We start from the raw sequence: 18,320 nt of genomic DNA on the forward strand, positions 1-18,320 counted from the left end.
ATCTGTAGTTATGATTACATTTTTGTGAGATAGTTCTTTGTTTTCGGTTAGCTAAATATGAGAAACATCATTAAAGCTCATTGTTTTTTAAGCCTAGCCATTTCAATTTTTCAATTATTTCAATTCAATTCAATTCAGTTCATCAGCCCAGTTTAATCTCTTAGATTGTCTCCAAAAGGTGATCTTCTTGATAAAGTTTAAATTACTTTTAGGAGTTGTGACTCACCCTATAGGATGGCTGCTTAGAAAAAGACCTGCACGCTAATGCTAATGCCGCAGGTCTTTTTCTAGGCGGCCGACCTATAGATATTAATGATATTATAAATGCAGCACAGGTATGTAATAGTTATTTGTGTAACTAGTGGTGAAAGTGGCACTTTGCTGCACACGAGAGCAATGTTTACGCACGAGCCTGCGGCTCGTGCGGAATGATCTCGAGTGCAGCAAAGGCCTTTTTCACTCGTGTTACACATTATATTTTTCCTACAGTCACTATAAAGTATATAAATAATTAGTCTTTCAAACACCATACAACACGTTTTTAGGTTCAGCTGGCAACACAAATGGTGCCCTAGAGAAAGTAGTACTCGCGGTCCGTATCACTCCGCTATTTTTCCTCGGCAAGAAATGTGCTCCGCATTTTGAGAATATAGTTCCGTATGTTTTTGTAATTTGAAGTGGTTTCCGCGCCTAAAATAAATGCTTTAAAGGTATTTTCTTGTTTATTAAGATCGTAGGAATGTTTTAAAAACGTTTAAAAGAAAAGTCCAGAAAGTTCAGAAATACCGAAACTATAAACACGAAATGACAGGTTAAATCGTAGTTATAATAGTCAATCAGCTGCTCATAGTATTATTATCTTTAAGTGTTGCCAACCTATTTCCAAGCGTACACGGATTACGTGCATAATAGAACCACGCTGTTTTGTGTTGTTTCGTTGGAATCCTGATGTGCGGCAAAGTATAAACCGTACGGCAAAGTATAAACCGTACGGCAAAGTATAAATATGCAGCAATTAGCAGCTTTCTGTACTATAAACAGTACAAGGAAGCCAACTTTGTCGGGTGACTGTAGGAAAAATAACTTGCTTAACATTTTTAAAAGAAAATAAACATATGTTAGTAATACCAAAGATTACATATGCTAACGCAAAATTTTGCGTTAGCATATGTAATCTTTGGTAATACTTCAAATTGAACTTTAATAAAGAGCAAATTTGCTGGTTTTCACTAATGTCTGCAACATTTTTCTTATCCATCCTTTGTCTGTTGTGGTAAAAAATGTATTCCCTAAAGGTGTTAATCAAAGGTTAGGGTTGGAAATATGCACTTTTGTTCATGAGCAAAGCACTTCTGCTTATACTACACTACAGATATTTATTATTGAACACCGTCTTTTAATCGTTTATAAAAAAACCAAAAAAAGTCTTACAAGTTTTTTGAAGTTCAAGTATAGCCCTAGATTTTCAGGAGTTAAAATCTAATAAAGACACCAATTCATTACTCCCTTTTTTTAGCTAATTTTATCCATACAAAAAACAAAACTCATATAATACTTAACAATCTTCATGTTTGGTTTGTATTATCTGCTGGAAAGTGATTTTCTAGTTGTACCTCTAGTTCAGTTTTAAACTGTTGGTTGTTAAGTATGGGCTCATCTTGATAGGGTCCAGGTCCATATTTCATCTGCAAACGGAATGGCAATTTGGTATTACTTTCAATCATATCACACCAATTCAATTCAATTGTTACATACATTAATTAAAGAAATTTTTATAAATCATCTTTTGTCACAATTACTCACAGTTGTGACAAAAACAACATAGCTTTGTTCTGATAAATAAATACATTAAATTTACAGTAATGTATATCACATACATTTCCCTTGAATATTTTTAATGTACAAGAATTACATGGTTGTTATTACATTATTATTATTATCATAATCATTATCAATTGAGATGGGGACGCCACCTGTGTGCATATTTTAACCCGTATATGAGAGAAGGATGAGTGTAGAATGGAGTAGGATGATACATATCACCATTTTTTTTTTTTATCCACCGACAAATTGGTTTATCCTATGCAACTATTGAAGTATAACTAAATAAACCCTTGCCTGTGGACACTCATAGTCTTCTCTTCCTATTTATAATATTAAAACTAGTTTTGGTGTGTTTCATGTCTGGTCCACTTCTCCTATGTCAGTCAACTGAATGTTTTACTACTAGTTAAATGTTTAATGCAACATTTTTAAGTCTGTAGGCAAAGGCATACATGATTTAGTTGCCAGAAAACAAAGAATATTTTATAAAACTATAACGGTAGTTTTATTTGTTTAAAATTTTTTTTGAAAAACAAAGAAACAAATTATAATATATACTCTACACATGTCAGACGAAAACAAAACTACAACTTATTTTACATTGTCCTCAGTTGATCTATAATGCTGGCAAATCTATAAGGAGATGTCTTTGATCAACCTTACCTCATATTTGACTTGTTCCAAATAATGTTGTCTGTTCGGTCCAAGGCGGATGAGAAGAGTAGTGGAGAAATGAACTGGCTGAAGACAAGGCCTCAGTATGTCGCCACTACTACAAAACAAAAATCAAATTACTGTTCACAGATTTGATTTACAGACTTACCCGAATGGGAAAGAGTGCAATCTTTCACAGGAAACACAAAACATTAACCACCATAGAATAACTAATGTTTTGTGCTTGCCTATTCAGGTAAATCTGGTGGCTTCACAAAAATCCTAAAAAAACCTATGTTCTTGAGCTCTAGAACTCTCTACCTGGTATGATCAGGTGGAGGAGGAGGTGAGGCCAGCCCAGCTAAATGACTCTCAGAACGAGACTTCTGCTTCAGTCTGGTGTTCGATCTGAAATCATTACAATTATTGAAAAGTCAGAACACAACCTAGGGATAAATATAATCTGGATCAGATAATTACATATCATTCAATTCAGCACAGAATATTTTGTATAAAACAAATCTTCCACTCTTTATTTTACAGCTACTCTCAGAGAACTCTGTAATGATAAAAGGATCGATGACATCTTGGTTATTTTTCTTGTGTAAAATTAAACCAATATCACAAACTATTGGGTGGTTATTTTTTATAGCAATACAAATTACAAGGTACCAAGAGACTAAGGATAAAACAACCTCATTATTTGGTAGCCCTGTATTCTTTACTTTATTGCTGATCAGCTGATATGCATTGTTACACATTGTTGCCTACACAAGGAATCAGGGACATATTTCCGAATAGGCGGACTAGGCGCCCGCCTAGGGCGGCAAATTTTAGGGGCGGCAAAATTTTGAGGGTAAAAAAATAAAAAAAAACAAAGTTTTAATCTAAAAAAAATTTAGCAAATAATTTTGGGAACGGCAAAATAGCCATTTCAAATATTTTGATTAAGTATACAACTATTTCAGAACGCATCCAAATCAAACAAACGTCAATAGTTTATTACACAGATGTGTAGAGTTGTCCGTGCTGCCCTACTGGTCTGGCGGACATGCTCGCCGCGGGAGCGGGTCGCCGTGCCGGCCGCTATGTAGTGACAAACGTAGAAAACACTCTCTTCTGTTTACTTCATACACCACTACGCAGAGGCAGCACTATAGCTGAAAGATTCTTTTGCTAGGTTAAAATTAAGAAGGAAAGTGTGAACTAAATACTTACCACTGTACCAAACTTAACTAACTTAAAATTATTTAATATTCTTTCAGTAAAAGTACGTAATTTTTCTTTGCGATTCATGTGTTTTTTGTAAGAAAAAAATAGTTTAAGAAAACATATTTCTTTCATTTCAAATCAAAGCCAATAGCACGTCTCTCAAGTGGATCTGATTAATAGTGTTCAATGAAAAGCGTAATAAGAACTATTGTATACAGACGATTTTGTGTGCCGTTTAAAGCCGCAAAATGGGATTGTAAAAATACTGATTAGATAAAAAAAAGGGTGCCTTCCGTATAGGCCTAACCAAGTCAGAATGTTTTGCAAAAAACGGCACAAAAAACATCCATTAAAAGGAGTCGAAATAGTATATTTCTTACCTAGGGCCGAAAATGAGGTTTCGCCGGCTCGAGATAGTTTTTAGGTTCGAGACGAAGTCAACCTAAAACGATCGAGAGCTGCAAAACCGTTTCGGTCCGTGGTACGAACGCCATTTTCCACACTATACCTTAATAGCATGAGCTTAATTCACCACAATAATGATGCACACTGATAGTCAACACAACTAGAACTTTAAGGTTATGTGAAGAAATAATTTGAGGAATCAACAAAAATTAAAATAAATAGTTGTTAGGCAGCGATGACAATAAAACAATTCTATTGCAATGCTATGGATACTGATTGTGTATTTAATATGCATACATGTTTAAAAAAGTAAGTAATCAGCTGATTTTGCGGCCCTAGGGATGTAAGAACCAGGTCGGTCCCCAAATGACGATGACAGCTGGCATGGCCAGCAAAACGTAACTTTCAGCCACCAATTAACGCATGTAAAACAGCTAAAAACATCATAGTGTGGTGAAAAGTCATTAAATTTGTTGATGCCGCATGCAATATTACCGATTATTTTTCCACAAAACCAGCTGACAGGGCATGCATTGGCCATTGGGGTGATATTAGTGAGGTCGGGGAGTGCGTTGAAAAGTGGGAGCGGGAGGGGCGGCGGCAAACTTTGTTGCCTAGAGGCGGCAGATACTTAAATACGTCCCTGCAAGGAATTAATTTTTAGATAAGACCCAGCATGAAATCAAAGAGTATCAATTGTAGTCCTACATATTTTATCTAGAAACAGTTTTTAAGATTTTTATTACATTTAAAAAAGTCTAATTCATTAAAAAGTGTAGGCCTATTCATTAGATATACAGGAATTACTTCTAAAAAATAAATTTAAGCCCTTTCTTGGAATGTGATTTTCTTTTGATGTATTATTCTACAATGCATACTCTTTGAGCTTGCAAAATGTTTAAAGTCTTATAAAAAATTAACTTATAAATTTTCTTACTTATAATAATGTTATTCTCTAACGAATCTTGTCAGGACAACAATGCAAACAAAGTAGCTGATTGGCAATCAATCACGTAAAGAAAACAGGGATACCAATTTAAGAGCTAGAGTTGGTCCTTGAACAAAGTCTCTCAGTACTCGTTACTTGGTTTGAAATAATCTCAAGATATTAAGGAATAGGCCTATGTTTATTTCAAAAAGGGAATGCTACTTTTAAAAATGCCAATTCTCTAAAATTATTTAAGGCTCAGCCCATTGGCGCCGACTTACGAGTGTTACTCATACGGCCACTGCAAGCCCGGCGGCTGACTTACGAGTGCCGCTTGTGTCACCCCCACACAGCGCCACTAGTTATTTTATTATTATAATTTTTCCCCCTTTTGTTCCCCCTTCTTACACTTTTAAAATATTTATTAATACTGTATCTTGCTTATTGTTTTGCTTAGTTACTCATTTATTTTTGCCAATAGCAAACATTGTGTTGCCATGGAAAACAGATATCACCCAAAATCATCTGCGGGAAGGTAAAACAAAAGATTTTTTCTATGTTATCACTTATAGTTTTACATGAGAACAAATAAATCACCTTGTCATTGGAGAAGGAGAAGGTGTGTTTCGACCACTTCCTACGGATTTAGAGCTGCTACCAGTACTAGATCTGCTTCTCCGACGAGCCAGAACTATCAAACAGTAAAAGGCTAAGAAAAGGAGTACCCTTCCATAATCATAGGTAAAAAAACTCTTGACCAGCAAAACCATTAATTGTGACTCCACAATCCACATGCCACTGATGAAAAATACATACTATAGTCTGTCCGTTTGGCTATAATACCCAGCGGATTAGAGACCTTCTCGGAACTCAACTCACCCTTCAGACCCGCTCGCCAGGCTGGTCATTAATAAAAAGTTTATACCTACCTACCCCCACAGTCCCACAGATATGTAACTTTTTTATTTTAAGTTAAAATAATTTTTTTCTTTGTATATTTGACTTCTACTTGAAATTCCCAAAATAATGAGTCCAAACATGATGTGGATACTTAATATCTACAATCTGAAAGTCGGACAAAATTGGTGACGATACAGAGTAATTGTACTACTTTCAGATCGTAGATATTAAGTATCCACATCGTGTTTGGGCACATTATTTTTAGAATTTCGTGTAGAACTCAAATTTGTAAAGAACAATTTATTTGAATTAAAAACAAAAAAAGTTACAGGTCCGTGGGACTGTGCTAGTGGGTGAGTCATTGTTTGTCTCAGGCCAGCCCAACGAGCGGGTCGAGAGGGTGAGTTGAGTTCCGAGAAGGTTCCTAATCCGCTGGGTATCATAGCTTAACATTTTACAATGCAAAATGGTTTGTCTATTTACTATATAATAGACTATTGACTATTACAATGTAATTAAATATATCACAGAAAAGAACAACAAAGATAATCCAACTAAATAAGTTAAAACAAGCTGGCCTAGTTTAAATCTGCTAATGGCAGGTACGTAAATACTAGGTAAAATTACAGGTAAAATACAATTTAAAATAGAACGGGTACAAGAAATAAGACTAACAAGGCCAGATGATAAATAATAAAAACTTGAAACAAGCTAACAAAAGATGAATAGATCTATATATCAAAATGGCTCAAATTAAGAAACAAGTAATGTCATGTCATTGCATTGAATTTTAATCCAAATTTAAGATTTAAGATATATTGTGTTTATTTCAACTTGCAATTTTAAAATGTGAGTATGTAAAAAAATAGGAGTCTACTTAATTTTTTTGTATCAGAATCTGGGTTGCATTATTTTGTGATCAAAATTTGAATAGGTATCTATACCTGTTTTAAAAAGCATATATGCATTCCGACCTAGAATAATAAATTATAGGTAATTTTCTTGTATCGATATATGAAGATGAGGTTGTATGCATAACAATACAGTACCTGGGGCACTTTGTGAGTGTTGCGGTATAAAACGTCGAGCACAGCCACATGATCTCAGGCCTAGTGGCACGACTGGGGCAGATGTGTTAGCGACACTGCGCAGAGATATCTTGGAGCTCATCTTGTGTTTGTCAAACTATGGACAAGCAGAGGTAGATAACTCTACACTAAAGCACCAAAGGGGATTTGGCAACCTGAATAAAAATGTTATACACAAAATTAATTTACCATTTTACTGACAAAAATAGTAAACTGTGATATTTTCTTTCATTCCATTGAAAATTTCATTAAAAAATAATATAGCCTAGTAAACACATCTTTTGATACCTATATTATATTCAACCCAATAAAAGTCAAAACCCAGGAATCGTCAAGTACTGGTACTTCAAATTAAGGTACGTGATTTTAAGAAGTAGATGGAAGATCAATAGCATTATTGACATTGACTTTTGTATATTGAAGTAGATATACCATCTACATGGACCAGCTGTCGCCAGTTTTTTACTAAAAAAGAAAATAGTTGCATGAACCAGTCCATAGTGTCTCAAATAATACATTTCATAACTAGCTTGTACCCGCGGCTTCGCCTGCAATGGTATAACCAATATGAAGCAGAAAAAGAAATAAACAGAGTATTATAGTATAAACCAATAGAGGTGGCTTATATGGATGCTTGGCAGTGACCACAGTAAGATAATATTATTATTTATTGCCTAAAGCATAGTTTGAAAATATATCACAATTGAAAAATGTATAGTAGTTTGAAAGAAAACAAACACACCACCTTATGAAAATAAAAACTTAAACATAATTGTAAACCATTATACTATGACAATTCTCATTGTATCAAATCTTTTTGTTATTGTTTAGTTCAAAACACCTGTCATCAATATTTTATTTTTGTTTATTGGTAATGAAAGTCAGCAAACCTAAGTCACTGTTTGCTAGGTCTGCAGATTTGCTGTGGGGAGGGGGTTTATTAGCGAATTTCCCATATAGGGAATAAGCTATTACCATAGTACTCACGGTAAGACCTGGACCCGGGACCGATTTTTTTTTCGTTTTGAGGTCCCTAGAGGCCAAAAAGACCATCCGTTCAAATTCATATATATATATATATATATTTATATATATGTGTCCATTAGCGCGATAACTCGAGCAAAAATGATCCGATTTTGATTAAATTTGGTACAAACGTGTAAACCTACGTTTATTCGAACGAGTTCGCGAACCAGCATGATCGGACCATGGGAACGGGGGTTTATGGGGTAAAAATGGGGTTTTCCAATTTTTGACCCAAAAAACATAAAATTTTGCAATTTCTTTCCAAACTATTTTGTAGAGCTTAAAAAAACAAATAATTTAGTATATTGAAGCGTTATGATGCGCCTAATGGTTACGGAGAAAATTCCAAAAAATTGTTAATTTAAAATTCCCATGTTATTCTTATGGAGAATAAGTAAACTGTTGTAGTTTGCTTGTTTATTAACATATTTTGCCCAAATTTGGAAAATGTTTTTATTTCTTACTAACTATTAACATTTTACATAAAAAAACACTTTTACCCTCCCTGTTGCAGCAAACCTAAGTATGTATTAAACTGATTCTATTTAAATAGAGAATAAATGTGATATTTTTAAGGAGACATTTTAGTGTAAATCCAATCAGGCAAATGGAAATTCGCTTAGTCTGCAGGTTTGCTGCGGCGGGGGTATTTTTTATTATGTTACCATTCCAGATGTACACCTAAAACTGCTTTCTTATGACTGTTCTGTGTTGTCAGTACATCTACGTGCTGCACTCTGTAGGTAAACCTTATAACTTTTTAAAGCTATTGTAAATCATAGAACCAACTTTTTTAGTTGAAACAGCTGACTAAATTCTTTAATTCCCTTTAAATATGAATACTCATAAGGTTAACATGGGGAATTACAGAGCCACTAGGGCGGAGCCCGAAAGGATTTTTAAGATAAGAATATGCCTATATGTTAATCGGGAATGTAAGCTATCATCATGCCAAATTTCAGCCCAATCCGTCCAGTGGTTTATGAGTGATTGAACTTCAAACACACAAACAAACAAACACACAAACTTTCACATTTATAATATTAGTAAGATAAGACAATAGTTGAAAGTTATCATTTTAAATATGGTCGAGAATGTACAACACCCAATTTCATTTGTGTTTTGAGCATTACAACTATAATATTTTTGTCTCTTGTTGAGAAGTTTGAAAAATTCTTTTAAATTTTGTCTTTTAATTTCTATTCTATGATTTTATCAAACATTAAATACTAAATTAAACATACCTATGAGCTACTAAGCACCTAGCACATGCCAACATCACATAAAGTATACCTGTAAGAAGAGATAGCTGTTGGTATTATGTTGTAGCGTAATTTGCACCATATGTTGGCGTTGGCATGGTCTGTTGTACCTGAGTCCAGGAAGTACGGCTGACAGGATGTAAGATCGGTGATCCATTGTCACTGGCCTCATTTGCCACGGTCAAACTTGCGTTACGATTCATTACATCCACAGATTTAAAAAGTGTGGGAGAAAAACTGATTAGTATTTTTTGTGCGTAGAAATACAATTCACTTTCACTAGTAAGAACCAAATCAGGGATATTTGGTATGCTTTTGATAAATATGGTATAAAGGTTATGACAATGAATAAAACTATTAGAGTTCAAAAATAAAAAAATAGGTACAAAATAATAATAATGTAATTATTAGGTAAAACAGTTTTAGACTTTTAAAATGAATGACTACAGATTTAATAAGAATGTGCTATTATAAGCTTTTTGGAAGAAACCGGTAATAACTACAATTAATCCATCTTTGATTAACCAAATGTTGAAAACTGTTTTATTACAAGAACCAAGCCTTGAAACATTGTTTTATGAAGATCACACTTACAATTTGTGATCACTTCTCCAGGTTGTGAAGAGCTGAATCAACACGGTACATTAAATATTGTAAAAATGGATAACTATAATTTTATTTTGATCAAGGAATTCAAAAGTTCTAAGCCATATTACATGTCATTACAGTGTACAGGATTTAAATTGGACACTTAAATCATGGATTAGGCCTAAACATACTCCTTTGGTAGCAGTAGTATCTGTTTTCCTTCATCATAATTTTCTTGTATGGATATAGTAAGACAAAATATGAAGATGATGTTGTATGCATAACCATACCTGGGACACTGTGTAAGTGTTGCAGTGTAAAACGCCGAGCACAGCCACATGATCTCAGGCCTAGTCCCCCGATATGTCACTCCAGCACAACCATTGCAACTCCACATGCTACTAATAAAAAATAAAAATTCTCGATATAAATAGAAGGTGTATATTTCTATTTAGGTACACTTGTAAGCATGGGCTGAAGACAATTTCAATGTTAGTACCTCTCTGTAGTAGTCTGGTTCCTCTAGGGGCATGTTTTATTGTTATTTTAATTATTTAAAACCTTCTTTGATCAGATAAAAGAATCTAATCATATACAATAGCTTATCGCCTGGTGAAAAAACCAAAAAGTAAAGAGTTATAAATTCATCATTACAGATTTACTAGATTGATAGAAAGGTAAATAAATTATTCAAAAAATATTATAAATAAACTTTAATATTTGGTTTCTAAAATATATTTATAATTTGTATAACAAATAAAAGCATTGTTTAACACTTACTTAAAACAATTCAAACAAAACAAAACATACAGTCTAGAAAAACACATAAATTATGTACGAGCTTCATTTACAGCAACCTTTATGTAGCAGAGACTACTGTATGCGTGATACAGATGATTTTTAATTTTTACAACATATAACTGTGAGAAAAATATCATAGGGTAAATCGATGTAAAATAATTGTGTTGTTCATTTACACAAAACTGTTTGAATGTCTAATAAATAGGTAAAACTTGATTAAATAGAGGATGGTAGCACAAAAATTGCAAAGTTTTATAATAGGTACATACTTCTACAGTAAGAGAATTTAAATTCATATACATACTTGTAAGATGTAGGCTAATTTTATTATAATTGCTATTACAATAAATTAAATAAAAAGGTATGGACAAACTAAATAAAACCTTATATACATATTATCATTATGCCATTCTTTTCAAATCGTCTGACTCCAAATTTTGTACCATTTATTCATATCACATAGCACATAGCAAGATTATAAGTTTAATATCACAAAACACTAAAACGCTAGAGTAACGAAGAGTGATCTTGCCTACTAGCATTTAAAAAGACAATTACACTATTGTCAAGCTAAAAAATGTGAGATGTTGTAAAACAATTTTTTTAACGAAGAATCAGGGCTTATTACATAATGTTAGGAAATAATTTTTTGTAGGAGTTAACTTACGATTAAGTGTACCTCATCTAAAAAAATAACTCCAGGAAGCCTATTTATTATTTAAGAGGTACTGAGCCTATGGAACCTATTTGTCTGAATGAATTAATAGTTTAAAAAATATACACTGTTGTTTAATAAATAACATTTAAAAAGTTCCTTCAGATCTATGATTAATTAAGAAAGCTACTACTGTAAAACCAAAGGAAATGAAGAAGAAACACCTGAGAAAGGGTGAAATTTTTGGAAATATACATGTTGCTGAAATGTGACAAACTAAAAGAAGGGGTGGATTTTTTGTGTAAATTGTAAATAGCCTGAAGTATATTAATATCAATTCATAGTCTAAAGTACACAATACAATGTTAAAGTTGAAAGAATATTTTTTACAGTATTGTATCAAATCAATTAAGTGGGGCCCGAAAACCTGACTGGAACTTCAGTAAACGTGTATTCTTTATAAGAACCACATAAAAACCCACATAGAGCACCTCAAACTGTCATTATTTTATCTTCTTTTTTCATACAAGGGAATTCATTTACGTACTTTGTATGCTTAATTTACCTTCCCAATACATTTACAAACATGAGAAAACACTAGGAAGAATAATTGCTATTGGACACAAATTGATTTAAATTGGACATGATTTAAATGTTTTTTTTAATTTACAAATATAAATATAATTTGATTGAATTTTCAACAACAAAAGCAGTAATTTTGTTTGATGAAATAAGACATAATAGGTTTCCTCATAAGTTTTATTTTGATTGTGATAGTATTTACAAGACACTGGAAAGGTTATGCTATTTATAATGTTTTATTTTATTTAATGAGCTTTGGTCAAAAAATTATTGTAAGTTCTGTTAGGGAATCAGGATTTGAATTGTTATCATGAGTTAAGATCTTGACTTTAGATATATGGACATAATGTATACGATAAAACATTGTTTGAAAAAATCTGAGTTGGAACATGTAAGGAAAGGATTTTAAATGGTGAATGTTAAGAAAACTGGTTTTAATACTGGATTAGGAAAATATTGGTTTTGCTTTTCCGAGTCGGTTCGGCTCTTCTACTTGACCGATTTTCATAATTTTGGTTTAAAGGTATGCACGCACAGATTTGCCATCAAGCATTGGCATTTATTTATCTGACATGTATTTCGAGTTACTCACAAAAGCAACTTCCTCCCTGTGCATTTCATATGAGAGTTAAATTTGGTTTGTCTTTTCCGAGTTCGTTTGGCTCTTCTACCCGACCAATTTTCATCATTTAAGTCTTAAATTAAAAGTGTGCTTGCACAGATTTGCCATCTAGCGTCATAATTCATATCTACTGTATTACTAAAATAACGTAAATTAATTTTTTTTTAATTCTTACTTTAATTGAAGATCTATATCACCAGTTATAATTACATTATCCTATATATATTTGGTTAAAGAACCTTCAATGAAATACCAGCTTTCATTTGAGCTATTGATTATTAAGATGTGGGTACATGAAGCACACTGCTGAATCACAAATCAACAATAATTATAATTATTTTAGGACTTATCTGCAATCAATGATACGTAAACTTTTACGTTACTTTATATATCTTGGTCTTAACCCTTAGAGTGCCAGGCGAGAAATAAAAGTAACGCTAAAAAAATGCCGATGATTTTTCCCGAAGGTCGCGCTAAAAATGCGATTTTTAGGTTAAAATTTCGTAAAAATCGAATTTTCGATATTTCGACCAACGAAAATCGATGTATCGCATCTAGTAACTTTCGACTCAATGTTAATATATGGGTTAAAAGAATCCGAGTATCCATTCGGTTGTTATGACAACTGTTCGATCATTACGAAACGTCCGGTCAGCCGGACGTTGGCACTTTTGGCTCGTTCTAAAAACGTCCGGACGGCCGGACGTCGGCACTTTTGGCTCGTTTTCCGGTTCCCCGGACGTTGGCACTCAAAGGGTTAAAATGCTCCTAGAATAAAAATGAAGGCTTTCATTTGAGATAATGATTGTTTGAATCTTGAATCAGTTAAGTTCAAGATATTGTATTACTCAATAAAAAAAATATTTTATTATTACCATTATAGAGAATTTAATTTTAACCCGGGCAAGGCGGGTTTTTCTGCAAGTTATTAACTGTGAAACACCAAAACAAGATTAATTACAGCTGATCATTGTTAATCAATTCATCATAATATTGTAAAAATAAACATTCTATTCTGTTAAAAAAAAAAAAAAAAAATTAATGTATGCTACTGACAATTACATTCACGCTGAACTAAACTATTCAGTGAGAGTGAGAGTTAATGATAATAATTTTTGCTCAGTTTTCATATTGTATAAAATGAGTAAAAACAGCCTTAACAATTCCAATCAGATTATTTTCACCCAGTATACTCTTATGGTGTCCAAAACTTGGGGAGCCTAATGCCAAGTCTAAGTACATGGTTGCAGTTGGATATAGTCAGAGGCAGATTTTTTGGAAGGTTGGATGTGGGAGTTGTAATAGTTCTGTCTAGTTTTGTGATCAAATAGAAAATATTTAATACATCTTTCAAAATATGTCATTACATAACAAGTTAAAGCTTTTTAATATTGTGTAAGCAAAATTACTCAACATTTACAAGGCAGAAATACTGATACTGAAATTTGAAAATCACATTTCCTATACCACAATCTAGACTCATTGGTATCCTTCCAAGAAAAAGTTATTTTAATTTTGACAGCAAAGATCTTAATTAAAAAGTCTTACTCTATCTAATGTTGTCCAATAATATTTAGTTGTTTTCTTTTACTGATTCCAATAATAATAATGTTCCACCACAAGAAAAAACTTGTATATGATTTTAAGATTTTGTAAGCAAAGTTGAGTTAAAGTAATTCATGTTACTATTGATGAGAATTTGTATGCTTAACTGTGGGTAGATTATTTTTCTGTTACTCTTGCATAGTACATCAGTAAGGTCTTGTATCAAATGTAATTTCCTGGACTTAGGTTGTAAATGAATATTTTAGCTTCAAATATTTCCCAGTAATGTTGATTGTAATGGAAACTCTCAAAGGCGGGCAGGAATGCCAAAGGTTTCCTCAATGGTACGTGTTATAACAACTTTCCCTATAAATGATCAAAGTTGGTGGAAGGTTTAGTCGTTGGACTGGGGAGGGTCAGTGCTGAAGTAAGGAGCCGTATCCTTGTCTAGGACTGTGTGGCAGACGTTGCACACCTTGGACGGCCGATTGTTGGGGCCACTCATCACAGTGTGGGATAGACAGTTGGCGCAGAACACCCTGATGCAGTGGCGGCAGTGGTTCTGCAATAACAAGTTTCAATCAGTATTATCTACCTACTGATTGTATGCAAATATACACAGTGCATTACATACAGTTGAAAGGTAATTGACAATATTCAGTAAACTTGTAAAATTGAACATATTTTGAGTAAATGAAACAGCAAAAAAGGTTGTATTTCTTTTAGATTGCCAAATTTTATGTTTAGGGATGTGTCGATTCTCAACACTACCAATTCTTCGATATTGGTATGCATATCGAGATTCAATCATCAAGATACCAACTGACAGTGAATAGGAAATATTTGAATTTGATATTTGATGGACAAAACTCTACATAAAATTGTCTATAAAAACAGTTGCTGCATCTAATAAGCAATAAAAGAAAGGTCAGCGACGTATTTTCTTGCATGAACACACACAAACACTGTTGGACCATTCCAATGTAACAAAGTGCAGATATATTGCACAATAGAAAACTATTCAAGGTCAGGCAACTGGTGATTGCTCACAACTATGATGGTGTGTCAACTCAATCAACTCAGTTTATTTTAAACTTTAACAAGTATGCCGTGGAGTCATGAGGCACCATAATCAACATCAAGTACTATTGATAGTATCATCCAAACTCAGTTCAGTTGAAACGTTAGCAATGATATGCTGTCTCAGAGGTTGATTAAAATGCCCCATGCACTCAGGGAACATTTTGATTTTGCCTGGACTGACGAAAGTTAGGAGGACAAACCTTTTGCCTGTTGTTTGTAAACTGTGTGTGACATCCGTGGCATTCGTCTACATCTTCCAAGTGTTCCCATCTCACCTATACACATAGAGAACAAGTTAGAAACATTCAATAAAGCCTACTTGTAAATCTTGAAATTAAAATGTGGGTTGAGAAAAAAAAGGTTTTTTTAATGTTGTTATTAGGGATGAGTCCATTTTCAAACCCGATTCTCCACACCACTGAATCTTGGATGTTGATATCGGTATCAAGAACCGATCGTCAAGAGTCAGTTATGGAAATGGCAGAAGGTGTCTCCAAAAAAGCATAGAAATAAAATTTTAGTTTATGCGGTCATCCCAAATATGTTGGTGATTTGGATTTGCACAAAGGGCGCACCTAATGCTGGACATATAGAACGCTGGGCTGGAACACTCAATACCGTGGAAGGGATGGCCTTAGTCCTCAACCCCGACGCCAGGGGCGGTATGAGAGAGCTGCAGGAGAAGCTCTCTGAGTCATTCAGCCACCAAACGTACGCTTCACGATCTCTCATGCAAAAACTATATCTGGCGATGGATCACGACTAAACATCACAAAACCATCTAAAACCTGGTAAGTGTGTCACACGATAATGCTTTATATCATTCCTGTAATATAATATATCAGCTGGTTCAAGCTGTTCTCATAACACAAATATTTACTACTGATTTGGAGTGTTTGGATATTTTGATATTCAGGATTTTTCCATCACGGGAGAGGATAAGAATTTTGCCACGATTGCGGGTGATGTTTAGAATTTTGCTGTCATCACGGGAGATGGTGATGATGTCTACACAAAATAACTTCTTGATCAGCATTGTACATGTTATTAAATTTACGGAAAGTAAATATAAGAAACGTCTTATAACATTTAAAAAATATAAATATAGGTCCGTACCAAACATATATATATGGTAAGTGGTAACATCTTATAAAAACACTTACCATCTTTTACGTAAATTTACCGTCTTGTGAGTAACATTATAAGCGTAAATATATTTTTTAAGTGTCATAAGATGTTTCTTTTATTTACTTTCCGTGTCTGTGTCTACACAACTGCGAGAGATTATCAGAGTTTCGCCGCAAATGTGCAAGACAATAATGATGTCTGTACGTCCGCTGCAGATCACTAGACTTTTGCGAGCATCCCAGGAGACGATGATGATTTCTGCACGACTGTGGGTATATTCAGGATTTTGCCATTACCACTGGATACAATGATGATGTCTACAATACCACGGGAGATGGTTAGAAATTTACTGTTATCGTGAGAGACGGTGACGATATCTACAAGAAGATGACGTCTACACGGCCGCTGGAAGTGAATAGGAATTTTGCTGTAATCGCGGGAGACGATGATGGTGTCTACATAACTGTGGGTGGTGATCAGAATTTTGCTGCAACTGCCAAAGACTAATTATATGTTTGAGTGTACAAAAGTCACATAAATAAGGTAAGATCTACAAAAGCAAAAGTAAAAATCTCCTTAAACAGAATGCTGTTGTTGTTCCTACCTGTGTGTCAGCACTACGTATCCTCTCTAACTCCTGTTGCAGGGACTGGGACAACAACACAAAGTCCTTCTGTACAGTCTCCCCGTTGTCTAGCTCTGTCTGTAGGGATGTTACTCTACTGCGAAGCTCATTAACATCATCCTCTAAGAGCCTCTGGAAACACAGCAGATCATCTTGTGACACTTTGTTAACAAGAAATTCAGCTTTACATCGAACTTATGATTTAAGGCTGGACCATAACCAAAGAAAATGGATATACTTTCTTCTGGATTATGTCTAGTCTTAGTCTACATTGGAATTTCTTATCACTGATATAAGAAAAGTGACAGTGATAAACTCATTGAACTAATCTTTAAAAATATTCCATACTTTCTTCTGGATTATGTCTAGTCTTAGTCTACATTGGAATTTCTTATCACTGATATAAGAAAAGTGACAGTGATAAACTCATTGAACTAATCTTTAAAAATATTCCAAGAAATAACTATTTTTAGGAAAGCTTTTAATTTAAAATTGTAAAATATTTTTAATCCTCGGTTTGCTACTGATAACATTTTCTTCAAGTTTTACATGATGATAATTATAATTAGGGACGTGCCTATTCTCAATACCAATTTTTGATACCACTGATACTTGGACACAGGATCAAAAGTAAATTCCAAACCGATACCTGTCAAATCTGCAAAGATTGCATGATCGTGAAATTACCACTTTTTCCAAGATTGCGCATGAGGACCTGGCATGACAACAATGACGTTTTTGTGACTGGGGGAGATGATCATGATGTGTACAAAGGCGCAGGAGATGATCATGTGTACAAAGCCGCGGGAGATGATCAGAATTTTGAGGCTATCATAGGATATTCAGGATTTTGCCGTGACCGAGGAAGACAGTAATGATGGTTTTGTGACTGAGAAAATGTATTCAGGATTTTGCAGTGATCACAGAAGACGATTATTACGCCTCCACAACTTAGGGGAAAGATCACGATATTACCTTGAGTTTGGCTTGATCCAAAATCTCAGGCTGGCTTACCTCTAGATAAGATCACATTTTCTTTTTGATATTTTTTTTATATCTTCTTTTACCGTTAATAGGTTATTTAAATGTGTTGAGAATGGTCTAAACTTTGAATTTGAGAAGCAAAAGAATTTTTTTCTTTTTTGCTGCATTAATATTTTATTACTAGAAAAACACCCAATTACCCAAAATGTATTTATTATGACATTAGGACAGGGGTTGGTGTAGATAACCAATCCAGGCAGAAAAGTTTGTAAGACTTTAAAAAATCGTACAGTATTGGTAGTCAATATTGAGTATTGAGAATCAATTTTTCAGGTAACGGTATTGAGAATTGACACATTTTGGTATCAACACATCACAAATTATAATAGTGACAGAAATATAAAGTCT

The 18,320-nt window shown here is 33.8% G+C and overlaps 2 protein-coding genes across 5 annotated transcripts in view; both read right to left on the reverse strand.

Moving 5' to 3' along the window:
• Positions 1–1,565: 1,565 nt before the first annotated feature.
• LOC128986606 (uncharacterized) lies at positions 1,566–9,502 on the reverse strand. Its single transcript, XM_054407054.1, has 6 exons — positions 9,410–9,502; positions 6,973–7,108; positions 5,621–5,714; positions 2,800–2,886; positions 2,488–2,596; positions 1,566–1,685 (listed from the first exon to the last, which is right to left on the reverse strand). The coding sequence occupies exons 1-6, from the start codon at positions 9,500–9,502 to the stop codon at positions 1,566–1,568; spliced, it is 639 nt and encodes a 212-aa protein (XP_054263029.1).
• A 4,094-nt stretch (positions 9,503–13,596) lies between these two features.
• Positions 13,597–18,320, reverse strand: part of LOC128987340 (rab GTPase-binding effector protein 1-like) — a 74,060-nt gene continuing 69,336 nt past the window's right edge. For all 4 annotated transcript variants that reach the window (XM_054408137.1, XM_054408134.1, XM_054408133.1 and 1 more), the window contains 3 exons: positions 16,908–17,060; positions 15,376–15,450; positions 13,597–14,654 (listed from right to left, as the gene is read on the reverse strand). In XM_054408137.1, the coding sequence (XP_054264112.1) occupies positions 14,487–14,654; positions 15,376–15,450; positions 16,908–17,060 (396 nt within the window). In that variant the 3' untranslated portion in view covers positions 13,597–14,486. The remainder of the gene's footprint in view (positions 14,655–15,375; positions 15,451–16,907; positions 17,061–18,320) is intronic.

Source organism: Macrosteles quadrilineatus, unplaced genomic scaffold, assembly GCF_028750875.1.
Source record: "Macrosteles quadrilineatus isolate MER2022 unplaced genomic scaffold, UCM_ALF_1.0 Scaffold_2__2_contigs__length_208266976, whole genome shotgun sequence".
Lineage (NCBI taxonomy): Eukaryota > Metazoa > Arthropoda > Insecta > Hemiptera > Cicadellidae > Macrosteles > Macrosteles quadrilineatus.